Genomic DNA, 18,991 nt, shown 5'->3' with positions numbered 1-18,991 from the left:
GCGCGTCGCTCACATGGCCGGTGGAGGAGCTTCCATTGACTGAATGGGCGCGAGCTGCTGCGGCTGCTAAAAAACGTATCTCTTTCCACTTAAAATTTGTTTTTGTTTATTTGGATCCCCATTAGCTGTTACAACTGCAACAGCTCCTCTTCCTGGGGTCCATGTTAAAAAACATGCAATTCAAGTAACAATAATATTTTACATGAATACATACATGAATACACTTTCAACACTAATTTCAGAATTACACATGCTCACACACTCACACCCACATATACAAGCACACACACAACACCTGCCTATGAAACAAGTTACCAAAAACACTGAGGTCAAATTTCATAAAAAGAAAAATCCAAACCCGCAAAACAGGTCACAGAATTTCCAGGCCTTTACCCAAGAATAACCTTTTTAGCTGTTTTTTAAAACATTCTTTATTTGTTGCTTGACAAGGGCAACTTATTCCACTCAGAAATGGCTCTGAACATGACTGTCTTTTTCATAGCATTAGTTCTTGGTCTAGGAATCATAACATGACCCTTTCTCACCTGTCTTGTTTCATGACCATGTCTGTTTTGAACAAATGTTATTCTTGAGTAAAGGCAAGTCGGCTGTTTTAAAACACAAATATTTCTAAATAAAGTTAGAAGACTTCGTCTTAATCTGTCCTCCACTTTCATCCAGGCTAGGTCCACATGCATTTTGTCTCTGCTTTTCCTCATGGAGCACCGAAGGACAAGACGTGCAGCTCTGTTTTGCACCAACTGCAGCTTACAGAGTTCTTTACTAGCTGCACTTGACCAGACAGGTGAACAATAATCCAGATGAGAAAGTACTAAAGCTTGAATAACCTGCAATGTAAGACTCAGACTCATTACCTAAAAAATAACTTGTTTTTAGATCATTTTCACTTAAATTCACAATAAGTAGAAAAATCTGCCAGTGAAAGTAAGTTTTTTGTGCTTGTAATAAGGAAGAAAAACTTGCTCCGCTGTCAGATTTTTCTACTTATTTCAAGTGAAAATCTGCTTGAAAGAAGTAAAAAGTGTCTAAAAACAAGCTGCTTTTTAATATGATGAGTCTTATTTTAAGTAGAATGAGATTTGTTTTGACTAGAAATAAGACAAATATTCTTGCTAAGATACTTGAGTTTTTGCAGTGTAATGCTGCATTAGCATCAAAACAAAGAAGGCTAAATAAAAAACGATAATACATACGTAGTCTAAGAAAAAAAAAGGAAAAGTTAGGGGGAGGGGTCCACTTTAGTATTCTTTAAGGGGGCCCAGAATTCCTAGCAACGGCCCTGACAACAACAGAAAGATGAGACGTGATGGAGAAGAAGGAGCTCGTGCACAATAATCAATAATCAATATCGATGGACTTTTCCAAATAATTTAGAGAACAGATCAATAATTCACTGGCTACAGATATTGATCATTATGACGATGTACGACCATAGTGTACGACACACGTTTCAGGTCGTGACCGTTCCCAGTGGATTTCAGCCGTTAGATTTGAGTCGGTGAAACCTGCAGAATCTCTGTAAAAGAAACGTGACGCACAGAAACACAGGAAGTTTTGTTAGTGAAGCTGTTTAAGTGGCTGTTGGACGGTGAACTGGGCTGAGGACGAGCCGTCAGAAACATCAGACTGAATGTGAAATAAATCCAAATCTTTAAAACGTCGTCATCACAACTCCAGTTCCTTTCACACATTAAGACATTAAGACTTAGTGGAAGCTGCTTCACTCCTACACATCTCTATCCTCTAAAGTAAAGCTCATGCAGCTCAAATACAAATAAGTGGCCACAAGTGCAACAGGTGAAAGTGAATTAAAGGGTTCCTATGCAAGTATGGAAAGTATGAAATCTGATTTTATACATTTCCAGGTCTGGGAAATTGAGACTATTGTATAGAAATATATTTATCTTAATACTTATCTATCTATAAGTTATTTGGGTTAATTATTCTGTATGTGCTATTGTACCTATAGCTACAATTAACTGGACATTATTTGGTGACACAATGGCATACACACATTCAGAATAATGAAAACAAATGAATAACTGCTTATTATGCACATCTATTCACTTAAATGTCACAAATTATTTGACCCCCCCCCCCAAGAAGTCTGGGAAAAGTATGGAATTTGGAACAGTCTGTCCAACATGTGGATGAAGATGAAACGTCAGCGCTGCAGATGAAGATGAAGAGGAAGCTGCAGGATGTGGAGTCTGATAGAGAATTAAAACTAAACCTTCAGAAATCAAGAAGCACATAAATAAGACTAATTATGAAAACAAGAAATACATACAGCTCTGGAAAAAACTAAGAGAGCACTCCCAAAATGATCAGTTTCTCTGGTTTTACTATTTATAGCTGTGTGTTTGAGTTACATTAAATTTAAAAAATGTGTTTTATTCTATCAACTACCGACAACATTTCTCCCAAAATTGAAATAAAAATCTTGTCATTTAGAGCTTTTATTGGCTAATGACTAAACTAGTCTAAATAACAAAAATATCAAGTCTTTTCAGACCTTGAATAATAATAATAATAATAATAATGCAAAGAAAACATGTTGATATTTATTCCTAAATGTTTAATCCCAGTGGTTTTATTATATATATATATATATATATATATATATATATATATATATATATATATATATATATAAATATAATGAGTTGAATCAGTGTGATGGATCGACGCTCATTGATCTTCCTCCGCTGGGACGCGTCTTCTTCGTCGCCTGGGATGCTGTTGCCACGGTGATAAAGGTGTGTGGGAGTCGTCATGGTAACCTGTATTACCTGGCTCAGGTAAGTGTGGGGTTTCCCTCGGTGACTCATGGTTTTAACCCTTTAACCCTGGATGTCTCACTGTGATCTGTTGTAATCTGTTACACGTTGAGTTCAGTTTGATATGAACTCTACTGATCCCACAGCTGACGACCTGATTGGTCGACTCGGCAGTAACCAATAATCAGCTGACGACCTGATTGGTCGACTCGGCAATAACCAATAATCAGCTGACGACCTGATTGGTCGACTCGGCAGTAACCAATAATCAGCTGTACCCGTGATATTGATTAGTTCACATGTTTATCTCAGTTTAGAGACAAACTACAACAATATAAACTATTAAAGACAAAGTCGTTGATCAAACTGCTTCATTTCTCTGTTGTCTTGATTTACGATCAATATCAACACCAATAACATAATAATTGGTGTTGATATTGCATAATATATTGTCATTATATAATAATATATATATAGTAACATTATAATATGAACATCAAGTGAACAACAGCTGCTGTTGCTATTGATTATTGATCATTTGTATAAACACAACAGAAAGATGAGACGTGATGGAGGAGAAGGAGCTCATGCACAATAATCAATAATCAATATCGATCGACTTTTCCAAATAATTTAGATAACAGATCAATAATTCACTGGCTACAGATATTGATCATTATGACGATGTCACTGCTCAGGTTTATATATATTTAACTTTATTTATCATCAAATAGTATGAACAAGTGAAAAAGGAACAAAAAAACAAAGCGACAGACATTCCCAAGACATCAAAATATTAAAATAAATCATACATAGTAGATAAATCATATAATAAATATAGAAATGACAAAATAAATAAGTGAATGAATAAAAAAAATGGGTCTAACAAAGAAATACATTATAAAAAGGAAATTAAAAAGAATAGGGCAAGTTAAATGTCAGACAAGTTCACTGACTGTAATGTGAATAAAGTTCAATAGCTGATAAACATTTCAACATGTGACAGAGACTCAATATATATTTGTAATTCAATTATGAATAATGGGAATGAAGGAGTTGAGTTGGACATTTTGACTTCATGTTTATGGAATTCACCTGGTAATATGAAGATGTTAATTATGTTAAATGTATTATTGTGAGAGAAGGAGCCAGGGTCAAAGTGAAACCGAACTGTAGTTTTTAGCAAAAAGAAAGTTTTCCAAATCTTCCCAAAAGCTGATTAAAACAATGGACACTTATACAATAAATGGATGATACTTCTATCTGTTGTGGTGCAGCAGCTGTCATGGATGTCAGAACGTTTGGAGACGTAGCTGTGCATTATGGTATGTAACAGCTCGAGATGTAATTCTCTCATTTTGTTAGAAATTAAAAATGTAAATGGAACAAGCCGATCTCTACTCCTGTTTATTCATCTCTCTCAGTCAAAATATAATTCAAAGTGCTTTACAATGGAGCTGAAAGAAAAAAACTAAAACAGACTAATAAAAAAAAAGTTAAAAATATACAAAGAAAAGGGTCAACAGTAAAAGGGTTAAATAAAATAGCATAAATATTAGTAAAACGGTAAAAACACAAAGAGAATGATAAAAAAGGATTGAATAAAGACAGAAATAGTAAAACTACGCTGTGATTTACTTATCTGACCTGCTTTTCCCTGTTAAAAGGGGTTTTTCCTCAGGAGGAGTTTTTCCTCAGTGGATGTGAGGGTCTATAAGGACAGAGGATGTTGTTATTATGGGATGTAGCTAAAGCCCTGGTGGTAAAAACGGGCTAAAGCTACTAATAAAAACCTGCCTTGACTTGTCCTTCATATCATTGAAGAGGGAATTCCAGTTAGGAGCAGTTCTTTTCTTTTATGTAATTTTCCTTCCGCTATAAAAACCTCTTCTGTGTGTTTTTTTTTTTTGTGCTTTATTGTAAGCATAACATAATTATCTAAGCACATAACATATGTTAACATTATGCATTATACAGAGAGATAGAGGTGGACAAAGCAGACCGGGGGAGAATGTAAAAGGAAACAAAAATGACAATAACAATACAAATAATGACATTACAAATAAAAATTCCTCTTCTGTGTGTTCATTGGGACATTTCAGACTGACCGTGGGAACGGAGCTGTGACGGTGTTATAATGATGATGTTTAATGAGTTTCATCAGGGTGACTGGTGGTGAATCAGCGGGGAAGAGGTTTTCTTTTATTGTGAAACTCATGACGTCATCGCGTCGAACGTCCTGCCGCTCATTCACAAAAACCTGACTCAGCTGGAAACCACAACCAATAAAAACCACTTCCTCCTTCAACATCTGGCTCCACATCAGGCCTCTATAGAGACTGTCTATGGTCCAACATCTGGGTCCAGTCCGGCGCGCGCGCTGCTTCCGGTCCGATGAGGAAACGGACGTGTTGCGTTCACGGTCCCGCTGAGTCACAGGAGTCCAGGATTTCTCAAAGACACTGAACGTGACGACACTAAATAAACCACATAGTACTACTACTACTACTACTATAGTCCAGTAATTTTAGGCCAAAAAAGGGGTCAACGTTAAACAAATTGCAACAGAAGCAAACTCAACTGGTTTTGTATCCTCAACATGTCCTGAGTGAGAGAAAAAAAGCCCAGAAGAATCCCATGAGGGGAAAGTTTAGAAAAACACCCAAATATATCCCATTTATACGCATATAAAAATGTTTTTTCACATGAATAGGGTAAAATTTTTAACCTTTAGATATCTCCATGAAAATTACTGAGTTGATTACTTACATTAAGACAAACAAAAAATGTATTAGAAGTTTTTTGAAATTATTTGTTAACATGAGCTAATTTGCATACATTTGCATAAATTCCACCGTTTTGACGGCACATGTATATATGAAGTTGCTGTGGTGGTACCGGCATGAAAACTGGAATGAGTTGACTCCATCGGTCAACCGACAAGTTGACCACTTTAAATTTCAAGATGACTGCAATTTTTCAAGACAGCCACATCCTTAGTAGAGCAGGTATGACATGCTCCGTCTCTATTAATGCTCATGGGTAGCCTTTGGTTCCATTCCTTAGGTTTTTTAACTGTAATATGTTAACAAGATTGAACAAGACATTTTCACCTGCTCTACTCAATGTTTAGATCAGGTGTTGTATGTATGCAAATTAGCCATATGTGATTGGATTATGCACTGTTGGCTCATGTCAGACCTGCTCTACTAAGGATGTGGCTGTCTTGAAAAATTGCAGTCATCTTGAAATTTAAAGTGGTCAACTTGTCGGTTGACCGATGGAGTCAACTCATTCCAGTTTTCATGCCGGTACCACCACAGTAACTTTATATACGTATACATGTGCCGTCAAAACGGTGGAATTTATGCAAATGTATGCAAATTAGCTCATGTTAACAAATAATTTCAAAAAACTTCTAATACATTTTTTGTTTGTCTTAATGTAAGTAATCAACTCAGTAATTTTCATGGAGATATCTAAAGGTTAAAAATTTTACCCTATTCACGTGAAATTTTTTTTAATATGCGTATAAATGGGATATGTTTGGGTGTTTTTCTAAACTTTCCCCTAGTGGGATTCTTCTGGGCTTTTTTTCCCTCACTCAGGACATGTTGAGGATACAAAACCAGTTGAGTTTGCTTCTGTTGCAATTTGTTTAACCTTTTCTCATAAAATGACTGGACTAGCCTACTACTAGGATACACACATGCACGCACGCACACACACAACCACGCACGCGCACGCACAGATAGGCTATTTATGGGACAAAAAAATAAATACAATGAAAAGACTGAAAATAAAAAGAAAAAACTCATTAAACCTTTTTTATTTATTATTTTAAAAAAATTGCAGTGACTTGAAATCGACTCTTTAGCTTTTTTTTTTTTTTGCCAAAAATTCAACCAGCCTGGCTGTGAAATAAATAAATAAATAAATCAATAAATAAATGTTAGCCTATTCACAACAACTAAAAGAAGTTATTAATAATGATAACACCACTATAGCAAGAGGCACACAGCTACACAGCTACACAGCTACACACGCTGCTGCTGCTGCTGCTGCTGCTGCACCGCTAGTGTTCAGCATCTGTAGCCTACAACCCTACACACACACACACACACACACACACACCTACACACACACACACACACACACACACACACACACACACACACACACACACACATCCTCTAATAACCACTCACACATTAACAACCCCAGGCAGAACACATAACATGGTGTGAAGTGTTAATTAATCATTTATCGTTTATGTCGCCGTTTATGAATCATTCTTCAGACTTTGATAATAATTAGTTTGTAATTAACAACATATTTAATAAAGGGGAAAAAAAACTAAGTTTAATTCATTATTTGGTCAGTTAGGCTATGTAAAATGATAGAGGGATGAGATCAGTTTATACTTCTTCCTCCTCTTCACTCATGTAAACTGTGCTGTTGCTTATGAGATGGTACTGTTTTTGTGTAGCCTATATATTTTTGCTGTTCACTTATTTCCTTATTATATTATTATTTTATCTTTTTTACATTGTCGTTTACCTACATGATCGAAATAAAGAAATCAATCAATCAATCAACCAATCAATCAATCAATCAATCAATCAGTGCCAGTAGATCGTCGCGGACTCTAATGGGAGTGGGCTACATTACATTATTATGTGTGTGTGTGTGTGTGTGTGTGTGTGTGTGTGACAACAACACACACCTGAGCCCTCACCTGTGTGACGTCACGGCCTCTGCAGCTCCACGTCACGCCTCTTCTCTTCTCCTCTCCTCTCCTCTTTTCTCCTCTTCTTTTCTTCCGTGTTTTTCCGTCCCGTGCCGTCTCTGTCTCTGTGACGCAACAAGTTTTCTGGTGCTTCGACACTTGGGAAATTATGGGATGACGCCTCCGCGGTGAGAGGGGAAACACCGCGCGCTGCCAGTATAAAGACAAGGCGCGAAAAGAAATGGAAGAACAAGAAGAAGAAGGAGAGGAAGAAGAAGAGACAGACACAAGGAGCCGCCATGACAGACACACACACCGGGACAGGTGAGAGGGCTGCGTGTGTGTGTGTGTGTGTGTGTGTGTGTGTGTGTGTGTGTGTGTGTGTGTGTGTGTTTAACAGCTGTTACGGAGGGAGACTCTTATTTTGATAGTACGCTGCTACTTCACTTCCTGTTCGGTGATTGATTTGTTGCATGTTTATTGTTTTATAAATGATAACTGATCAATAATCAATACGTTACTATGATTTACAGTCGGTAATAACTCATCTATGATCATTAGTTTAAAGGGATAGTTCAACATTAAGTCAAACTGGCCCATTGCCATAACCCCTATAGTCGTTAAAGGGATAGTTCAACATTTAGTCAAACTGGCCCATTGCCATAACCCCTATAGTCGTTAAAGGGATAGTTCAACATTTAGTCAAACTGGCCCATTGCCATAACCCCTATAGTCGTTAAAGGGATAGTTCAACATTTAGTCAAACTGGCCCATTGCCATAACCCCTATAGTCGTTAAAGGGATAGTTCAACATTTAGTCAAACTGGCCCATTGCCATAACCCCTATAGTCGTTAAAGGGATAGTTCAACATTTTAGTCAAACTGGCCCATTGCCATAACCCCTATAGTCGTTAAAGGGATAGTTCAACATTTAGTCAAACTGGCCCATTGCCATAACCCCTACAGTCCAGAGCGGCATCTTTATGCAAATGAGAGTGACTGATGCATCCTGGGTAATTTAGGGGCAGCGCCCGGCATCCCTCCATTGAAAAGTTCAGCCTAACTGGCTTCTTGACAAACTAACTAACAAAAAGTTGGCTATTAAAGGAACACTAAGTAACTTTTCAACCTTCATATAATATGTTCATAACTTTAGTGATGATACATCGACTTACAACAGGTTGAATGACACCTCTGTCATGGTCTGAGGGGGTCTGTATCATTATGGTCTGTATCTCTTTCTCTGGCACTAAGCAGCTTTGAGGAGCATGGTAGGAACCCGGCTCTCACTTTACTTTCACTTTCACTTTAGCGAGTCACAACGAGGAGGGAACAGGCAAAACGGCACTTTAGCAATGGATTATGTTTGTGTTTTCACTTTGAAATGATCCACTGGAAACAGAAACTTAGTTTGGACGTCTTCTGTTCATTTCCATGCACCGGGAGATCAGGATGTTTACGGCGCTATGTGCTAGTGCTCATGGGAAATGGAGTCTTCCTTCAGGCAAAACACTACCGCTTTGGTCCACAGGCGCCGCCAAACTCAACCAAAACTGAAAGTTCTTTAGTGCTGCTTTAACAGGCTGTTTCCAGACAACACTGAGCCAAAACCTCCCGGTGATTCCACCAAATACGTGTAGATGTCTGGGTCAGACATTTCTGGCCACTGTGTGGAGTCATTGATCACTGTGGGAGGCTAAAGGAGCATACCGTAGATTCATTCAGACATTTCTGGCCACTGTGTGGAGTCATTGATCACTGTGGGAGGCTAAAGGAGCATACCGTAGATTCATTCAGACATTTCTGGCCACTGTGTGGAGTCATTGATCACTGTGGGAGGCTAAAGGAGCATACCGCTAGATTCATTCATTGTAGTTTTTCAAGATAGCGCGAACGGTGGGTTTCAAAGAGGCTGTCAAAATAATGATGAGACATAGTGCTACAAAAGAAACACAAAATAAAACATTCACATTGATTGTTAGTTAGTCTACGCTCCATCAAAACACAAAAAGCCACTGAGTGCAATTTAAAAATGCCGGGCGCTGCCCCTAAATTACCCAGGATGCATCAGTCATTCTCATTTGCATAGAGATGGTCTATAGTCATAGCAGTAGGTTCGTTACCTTTAATTGTCGGTGCAAGCTGTTTTTAGAACGGCGGAGCAGAGCCGTGACCAACAACTCCACAACGCTCTGGTGGACAAGTTGTGAGCTGCACATTCACCACGCTATGAGATAATAACACAACGTTACCACACAGAGTTGTTGTAGAGGGAAATACAGAGACTGATGATGAAAAACTGTCCCTGAAGGCAACGTGCATCAGTGGTTTTACATGAATTTCCCTCTAAAACAACTCTGTGTGGTAACGTTGTGTTATTATCTCATAGTGTGGTGAATGTGCAGGTCACAACTTGTCCACCAGAGCGTTGTGGAGTTGTTGGATTGTGTATTTGATGAGTTTGATGATGAGGGAAACCAAGAAATCCCATAATGAGCCTCCGTAGCGTAGCTCTGAGCAGCTCACGGCTCTGCTCCGCTGTTCTAAAAACAGCTTGCACCGACAATTAAAGATAACGACGAACCTACTGCTATGACTATAGGGATTATGGTGATGGGACAATTTGACTAAATGTTGAACTATCCCTTTAAGGCCAGACACTAACAGGCAGTTTCTTCATGCACTGATCAATTTAGAGATTTTGAACTATTTTTCTTCCTTAACATGTCTTCTCAAGTCAAAAGAAATAGTAGAAAATCCACATTAAGGTTTTATTTTACATTGTAAAGCTCTGTAATTCTACAGTCCAAGTTTTTAAAGGGCGTTTCCTCAGAAAGAGTTTTTCAGACTCAGACTCCTCTCTAGAAATCTCCACTTCAGCAGCACTTCCAGACACCAAACCTTCCACTTTGATCCCTTTCTATATTCTGAAGGTTTTTACAGAGGGGATTGTTGATATATCATTCACAGCCTCATTTATACAACATTTTATTACTAAACACATGGAGACATTAGATGTTTTAGGGCTGGTGACAGTATTTTCTCATTTACAGAGTGATAAAAAGAGATATCCACAATCCCCCTCTGTAAAAACTAAAGACTCAACAAGATAAAACAAAGTAGTTTTATCCATTGTTCAGATTTCTGTAATGGAAATATATGCAAATGAGCGCATATTTAATTAGATGTTGCCTCATTTACATCAAATTTGACCAAACTTGTAATATAAAAAACAACAGTCAGTATTGATGATTGATCCTGACTCTCTCTCTCTCTCTCTCTCCTCAGCTGTTGCTCTGCTGAGCTACTTCCTGTTTACAGCGGCGCTGGTTGCCACGGCGCCGGTCGCCACGGCGCCCGGCAGCGTGGACGGCCCCTCCCTGCGGGCGGCGGCCGAGCGAGCCAAGACGCTGGTGGAGAAAATCCTGAAGGAGCTTCCTGTGGTTCACCACGCCGTCGTCAACACCGAGGTAAGCTGCCGTCTGATTGGCCGCCGCTGCAGCCGCCGCGCTCCCATTGGCCGCCGCTGCAGCCGCCGCGCTTACAGATATAATAATATGAAATTTGTTTATTTGGATAAAACCCCTTGAGATGTATCATCTGGTTTTCGAGGGGGTCCAAACATACAGACAAACATAGATTCAACAGACAAACATGTTCTCAACAATATAGAAAAACAAACAGACAAATAAACAAACAAAACAAACAAACCAAAAGACAAAAACAATAGTACAAACAAAGACAAACCACAGTTATTGTAACTACATTGGGACAAAACAAAACAACCATAGTAGGGCCACAAAGGTCAACACTGGGACTAAAATGACAGTAGATAATGATTAGTAACAGATCAACAAATCAGAAATGCGTCTTCAGTGAAAACAGGAACAGGTCACCATGAGACCATGAGATGAGAAGACAGAGCATGAAAATACCAAGAGAGGAACTCTAGAGGAATATCTACAGTTCAGTTGCAGATATCCACTATGTGAGTTACAGATATCTGTAACTGAATTACCACTAGTACTAATTCCAGTTTGAGACCAGTCTACAACTTGATTCTGACTAGTCATAATTCCAGTTCTAGATATCTTTAATTCACCTTAATTACAGATATCTACATGTCCCTGTTCAGATATCTGTAATTAAGTTTTGACTAGACAAAATGAAGTTGTAGACTGGTCTCAAACTGGAATTAGTACTAGTGGTAGAATCTGATGAAAAGACTGGCGAGCGGATTTAACATTTAAAAGCTAAGTTCGACTCTCCAGAATGAACATTGTAGATATCAACAACGTCTTTCTGACTGGTCCTAACTACATTTTGAATAGTTGGATTTTTCATTCCAGATCTCTGTAATTCAGTTTTACCTCTCAACCTAAATTAGTTTTTACATATTTTACAGACAGAGTCATAAAAAGATTTAAGTTCCACATAAAATAAATGTATTTACCCTTTAACAGACACAGCAGTTGACCTGGAAGCATGTAGATATCTGTAATTGAGGTGAATTAAAGATATCTAGAACTGGAATTATGACTAGTCAGAATCAAATTGTAGATATGTCAAACTGGAATTAGTACTAGTGGTAATTCAGTTCCAGATATCTGTAATTCACATAGTGGATATCTGCAACTGAACTGTAGATATCTGTAATGACAAACCCCATACACATGAATGGTTACAGTGAAGGAAGAACGGAGTTGTGGATCTGAAATGTTCTTTTTGACAAGAGGTAAAACTGAATTACAGATATCTACAACACATCCAGTCTGACTGTTAAATGTTAAAATGGCTTGACATAGTGCTGCAGCCACTGCGCTCCCATTCATTAGATTCACATGACGTCACTGTGTTTCTGCGCCGCCATATTTGTGTCTGAATCAGGGCAACCTGGGCACAGATCACAGCGTCACGTTACCAGAACAAGTGGAGTAGTTGGAGGAAATCAGCAAGAGACCCAAAATTGAGGTTATTTGAAAGATGCCAGGATTATATTGTGCTGTTGACTGTGATAGCAGTCGCCAAAAAAACCCCGGACTGCAGTTTTATTCCATCCCAAAAGACGTAAAGTTATAGAATAAATAGTTGACTGCAGGCATCTATCAGTGGCAGCGTGGGCTGTGACAAGTCTCACTAAAAGAGGGGATTCACTTTTTTTTTTAATAACATGGATATATTGAATTCTGCATTTTGATTACTTTCTTATTAATTACTCACTGATTCTGCATTTAGGGTCTTTTATTTCTGTATAACAGACCGTTGCTAAGTAAAACGGGCCGTTGCTATAAATGCGCACATCGTAACATTTACATGATAATTCATCAATCTACTGATTGATCATCAAAAGCTCGTTGAAAACAACTACACACGAGTCGACAGGAGGAGGGTGAGGAGCAAACAGCGGAGAAGTGACCGGACTAAGGACTTTGATCAACATTACGTCTCAAATTAATTAATTAATTCATAAACTGTGTAATAAGTGGGATAATATAGAGTTAGTCTGTTGTTATAGAGATATAAACCCAGACAGGATGTATGAAACCGTCATTTTGTCAAGAAACTGTCATTTCCATCCTGCGGTTTGATGCTGTCATATGGGGAGACCTGTCAAATCGGACACAAACATGGCGGCGGTCCCTTCGACGTGACGTCACTGCAACCCATGAATTGGCCGCTGCCTCCTCCTCTCCAGGTGTTAACAACGTGTCTCTGTCTCCAGGGTTTGACCTTCGACCCCTCCCCCGAGGCGCCCGACCTGCAGCTGATGGTGACATCACTGGGAGTCCCCGCCCCCCCCGCCATCAAGCAGCTGTCGGAGCTCTTCACTCTGGTAGGAACCAGCTTCCTCATCGCATTATTTTAAAACTCTGTCCACAAGTTTCTGACCGTCGTCTACGGTCAAAACCAGAAGCCAGTTTTGTATTTCTGGTGGAATTGTTAGGCTACGTTTACGTTTCCATGGTTTTTAGTCGTTGTCATAGTTACGGTAAACGCATCATGGATCTATTAACGCTGGTTTTTAACACGGATGATGTCAGTCTGTGCGATATCTATTGTTAAAAGCTGCTGTGATGATCCATGCCTTTTACAGATTTTCATTGAAGAAAAAAAATAATTTACCGCAACGACCGAAACCATGGAAACGTAAACATAAAATTCCACCGGAAGAGCAAAACTTCTGGCTTCTGTTTTTGACGTTTGGAAAAAAGGTGGATAATCAATTTACTAGGGGTGTGACGAGATCTCGTGCCACGAGATCTCGCGAGATTAAACTGGACGATATTTCTTGTCGATTTTTGTTTTTTAAAGCAGAGTTTCCACTACACAGTTCCAACTCTACTGGACTGGGTTTAGGAGCTTTTCTTTTCAATCACAGCTGAGTTCTTCATCGTTCCTCCTCAGTGGAAACATCCCAGAGGAAACACTGCACATTATATTGTTTGCACTTGAAAAAAAAGAAAGGAATATTTCATTTTATTTATTTTATTTTAACTTTTATAAATTTTAGTTTTAGTTTCAATTTGTGGAAGAAGAAGTTTATTAAAAGCTCATGCTGACATCATGCGTGTAAAGAGTTATAATAAAACATTTCAAAATGCATGAGCAGCTCGGTTAAATAAAAGTCTGTTGGTCCAATCAGATGTTTTGTCATTGTAGTTTTATTAAAATCTCGTCTGGTCTCGTTCTCGTGAGATGAATTTATCGTCACACCTCTACAATTTACAAAGATGTCAAACATAAAAAAGAGTCATAGGCTATGTGATGATGTCATACGTGATGATGTCATACGTGTGTGTGTGTGTCCTCCAGGAGGAGTGTGTGCGGCGGATGCTGGCCGGCGGCCGGCTGTACCAGGGGCTGATGGGAGTTCTGTCGCAGCGCGTGGACGGGCTGACAGCGCTGAGCGCTGACATCAGAGACCTGCTGACGCACCTGGGGAAGGTAACGCCCACACTGATGACATCACAGCACACACGCCTGATGACATCACAGCACACACTGATGACATCACAGCCATGGGCGTGGTAGTGGGGGGAAAAGGGGACTCACTACCAGGGCCGGTCCCTGGTATAAACCCTCTCTGTGGTTGTTCAGGGCCACAGCCGTTAGGTGGGGGGCCACATGATCAGAAAGGTACCGGGGTTCATCAAGTCATTTAAACATCCTGAGGTCTGCACGTGCAGCTATGAGCTTTATATGTAATGTGAAGTCAATATTCAGCTTCTTTTATCTCACATTTGAGACATTTGGTGAAAATAGAACGGCAGAATGACAACATTTGTGCTCAAAAAGCAATCTGACAAAATGTCAGTTTAGACTTGTTTTCTACACGTATCTATTACTGTATTCATATCCTATTTCAAGCACCAAAACAGTTCATTCTCATGACTGAAGGAGTGTTTTCACAAGGGATTGGACATTTTTCAAAAAGCAGACCTTCGATATGATATGATGTGATTTTCGATGTGGGTTATGTCTAGTTCGGTCTCCTCACATACAGGTCTATTTCAGATATGTAGGCTACTTAAATCGTTATCAAAGATGTTTTTCTAGAGATTTTTTCTATATTCTGTGTCTCCCTGAGTGCCCCTCAGGGTCTTAAAAAATCTTAAAAAACCTTAAAAAATTCTTAATTATTCGATTTTTTCCTAATGTATGAGATTCTGTAATGTAATGTGTATTTTGATATAATGTGTATATTTTGTTGACACTGTGTGTAACTTTTTTGCTCTGGGGTGTTGTCACGTGAGGACGCTGATTGGTGCCGAGGTTATTTATACCGCCTCCTCCCTCACACACACCTTTAGAACCTGACGAAGGTCTCAGGACCGAAACGTTGTTCAATAAAACCTCTGCAAGTGATGACAGTGTGCGGGAGCTTTTTCTCATGTTACTCGACCACCTGGTCTTCTCCTACGCACCTGTCCGTCCGTGCCGGTGTGCACAAGTTTCAGCCTGGTTTCAAAAAGCAGACCTCAAATTTCCAGCATTTGTCCTAAATTATTTCTTTCTACAGTGTTCTAGGACAAACTGGCCTCAGTGTGCTTACAGCGGAGGTTCTAATATTTAGACATAAAACACTGGAGTATTGTTACATCTGCAAGTATCTTAAAAAGATACATTTAAGAAAATATGTAAAAGTGGAGAAAATGGCCTCAGACCTCAGAGGGATAAACACGTCTGTATTCAGTTTTAACCAGTGATTTGGTGTTTGTCTTAGAGTGCAGGGCCACAAACAGAAACCTTGTTTAGGGGGCCACCAACATCCTAGGGCCGGCCCTGCTTACTACCCAGGGCCCGAGTAGGGAGAGGGCCCATGGAAATCCTGAAATTATTATTTTTTTGTGTGATGTTTTTATTTTGAATGAATTGCCCCCCTCCCCCCCAATTAATTGTTGTCATAATTTATTTCAAATATATTGATAACATCAACTGAGAGAATGAACTCTGTGTCAAAGTCCTCCCGACATATTGGACATTATGGCCCCTCCCCCCTCTTGGAGGTGTAAAATGGTTTAGTCCGCCCATAAAACATCAATAACTGAATGAGGCTAGTTTTCATCATGCCACCCAAAACACATAAATCGGGGTATCAGAAAAAGAAAAAGCGGAAAGAAAAAGAAAGAAGGCAGAATTAGGGGAAGCAACTGTTAAAGGGATATTTCAACATTTTGGCAAATTGGCCCAATCAATGCCATAATCCCTATAGTTTTAGGAGTAGATTTGTTACCTCTAATTGTCGGTTCAAGCTGTTTTTAGATCGGCAGAGATATGATATGAGATAGTAACAGAACGTTACGAGTTGTTTTCGAGGTAAATGCAAAGCCAGTGTAGTGCAGAAAAGAGAGAAGAGCTTGCCGAAAAAACGCGCTTTTGCGGCTTTGTATAAATTTACCTCACAAACAACTCTGAAAGGAAGTTCGGAAGGACGAAGGGAAAGAAGGAAGGAAGGAAGGAAGGAAGGACAAAGGGAACAATGGGAGGAAAGAAAGATGGAGGGAGGGAACAGACCAGGTCAACTGGATCAAAAGAGGAAGGGAGAAGAAGGAAGGATGAAGGGAAGGAAGGAAGGAAGGAAAGAAGCAAGGGAAAAAGGATTGTGGAAAGAAGGAAGGGAAAAGGAAAGGAAAGAAGGAAGGAAGGAAGGAAGGAAAGAAGGAAGGAAGGAAGGAAGGAGGAAGGAAGGAAGGAGGAAGGAAGGAAGGAGGAAGGAAGGAGGAAGGAAACAGATTGGGTCAACCTGTTGGTGTTTCTGCTGAACGCTCTGAGCTGCGCTGTGATTGGCTGCTCACGCCTCCATGTGTGTGTGTGTGTGTGTGTTTCAGATGAAGGAGGCGGGACGACTCGTTGTCGACGACGACGATGACGCTCCGAGTCTGGACGTGGGCGGTCGTCTCCATGGCAACTACGAGGTGCAGGTGGCGGTTCACCTGACGCTGACGCAGCTGCGCTCGTTCTGCCACGACCTCGTCCGCAGCCTCAGGGCCGTCGCGCGCACGCACTAAGCTAAGCCCCGCCCACTGGGGGAGGAGCTAAGCCCCGCCCACTGGGCCACTGGAGGAGGAGCTAAGCCCCGCCCACCTGGGGGAGACAAGCCCCGCCCACTGGAGGAGGAGCTATGCCCCGCCCACTGGAGGAGGAGATAAGCCCCACCCACTGGGGGAGCTAAGCCCCGCCCACTGGGGGAGACAAGCCCCGCCCACCGGGGGAGCTAAGCCCCGCCCACTGGGGGAGGAGCTATGCCCCGCCCACTGGGGGAGATAAGCCCCGCCCACCGGGGGAGCTAAGCCCCGCCCACTGGAGGAGGAGCTAAGCCCCGCCCACCGGAGGAGGAGCTAAGCCCCGCCCACTGGGGGAGATAAGCCCCGCCCACCGGAGGAGGAGCTAAGCCCCGCCCACTGGGGGAGACAAGCCCCGCCCACTGGAGGAGGAGCTAAGCCCCGCCCACCTGGGTGAGGGATCCCTCCTCTGTTTCTCACCCTGAGCTTTCTCCTGGTTTTCCCTGTTAAAAGGGTTTTCCATGGAGTTTTCCCTCAGTGGATGTGAGGGTCTAAGGACAGAGGATGTTGTTATGATGGGATGTAAAGCCCTTTGAGACAAACTAGTGGTAAAAACGGGCTATACTAATAAAACTGCCTTGCCTTGCCACCGGAGGAGCTAAGCCCCGCCCACCAGGAACAACGTGGTGATGCGTTCAAGGACAGTAGAATCAGGTCATGTATGTCACATGACCAGATTCTATTCTATTTATTATTAATTATTAATTATTAATTATTTAATGCAGTTGTTCAAAATGTTTCACTTTTGTTTTCACTTTTATTTATTTATTTTTAGAAACCTTACCACTTCTTTATAGACTTTTTTTTCTTTCTTTTTTTGAGAATTTTTTTTTTTTACCACTTTTTTCTAGAAATGTTTAAACATTTCTGGATAAAACTGTACCAGTTTTATCCAGAAATCTCTCTACAATATTTTAAAACATTCACACCATTGACCTATTGAATGTACTTTAACTGAAAAAGTAACGTCTTTCAGTCTCAAACTTTAGTCCTGAGGTTTTAAATGTGTCAGGAAATGGATTTTACTTATTTAATTATTTATTTATGTGTGTGTGGGGACTGGAGGGTATTTTATTGTGAAAGTCGAGCTCCTTCCTGTGAGCGCGGCCCAGAGGAATGTGGGCGGAGCCTCGGCAGGTCTGAACCTGAACGACGACAGACTCGCACAGACACACTGAACCTCTGCTTCTTAAAGCTGCAGCCACCAATCACATCCAGTTTACTGACACTAATCAATCAATAACCAATAATCAATAATCAGTAATCATTAATGAACAGGACTGGTGGTTGTGGAACAGCAGCTTTTATTGTGAAGTGGAACAGGAAGTGGTCACATTAACTCTCGGTATCTCATGTTGATATATCTCTGATCAGCTGCAGGTTATTGATCAACTTAGATAAGTTAGATAGATAAGTAGCCTACTATCTATCTATCTATCTATCTATCTATCTATCTATCTATCTGTCTATCTATCTATCTATCTATCTATCTATCTATCTATCTATCTATCTATCTGTCTATCTGTCTGTCTATCTGTCTATCTATCTATCTATCTATCTGTCTATCTATCTATCTATCTATCTATCTATCTATCTATCTGTCTATCTATCTATCTATCTATCTATCTATCTATCTATCTATCTATCTATCTATCTGTCTATCTATCTGTCTATCTATCTATCTATCTATCTATCTATCTATCTATCTATCTATCTATCTATCTATCTATCTATCTATCTATCTATCTATCTATCTATCTATCTATCTATCTATCTATCTATCTATCTGTCTATTTATTGCTGATATTTATTTCATATTTATGGCGACGTATTTATTTCTGTGTGTGAATCAAGGTCATGACATCACGGGGTCGTGACCTTCAGCCTGACGGTTCAGA

The 18,991-nt window shown here is 40.1% G+C and overlaps 1 protein-coding gene across 1 annotated transcript; it reads left to right on the top strand.

The window, feature by feature from the left end:
- Window positions 1-10,778: 10,778 nt before the first annotated feature.
- Window positions 10,779-17,045, top strand: csf3b (colony stimulating factor 3 (granulocyte) b). The gene is made up of 4 exons (XM_085785491.1): window positions 10,779-11,000; window positions 13,253-13,363; window positions 14,344-14,475; window positions 16,860-17,045. The coding sequence occupies exons 1-4, from the start codon at window positions 10,779-10,781 to the stop codon at window positions 17,037-17,039; spliced, it is 645 nt and encodes a 214-aa protein (XP_085641617.1). The 3' UTR covers window positions 17,040-17,045.
- The last annotated feature ends 1,946 nt before the right edge of the window (window positions 17,046-18,991 follow it).

Source organism: Trachurus japonicus, chromosome 8 (assembly GCF_045865225.1).
Source record: "Trachurus japonicus isolate A0001 chromosome 8, Traja_1.0".
Classification (NCBI taxonomy): domain Eukaryota; kingdom Metazoa; phylum Chordata; class Actinopteri; order Carangiformes; family Carangidae; genus Trachurus; species Trachurus japonicus.
Note: the sequence above shows the minus strand (reverse complement) of the source record. Positions and strands in the feature narration are given on the sequence as shown.

What these genes read in the sequence shown, in the direction of transcription:
- csf3b (XM_085785491.1), top strand. Translation starts at nt 10,779, where the DNA reads ATGATTGATCCTGACTCTCTCTCTCTCTCTCTCTCCTCAGCTGTTGCT. An exon ending in TGTCGGAGCTCTTCACTCTG is followed by an intron (nt 13,364 to 14,343) that starts GTAGGAACCAGC and finishes TGTGTCCTCCAG; the next exon opens with GAGGAGTGTGTGCGGCGGAT. An exon ending in TGCTGACGCACCTGGGGAAG is followed by an intron (nt 14,476 to 16,859) that starts GTAACGCCCACA and finishes TGTGTGTTTCAG; the next exon opens with ATGAAGGAGGCGGGACGACT.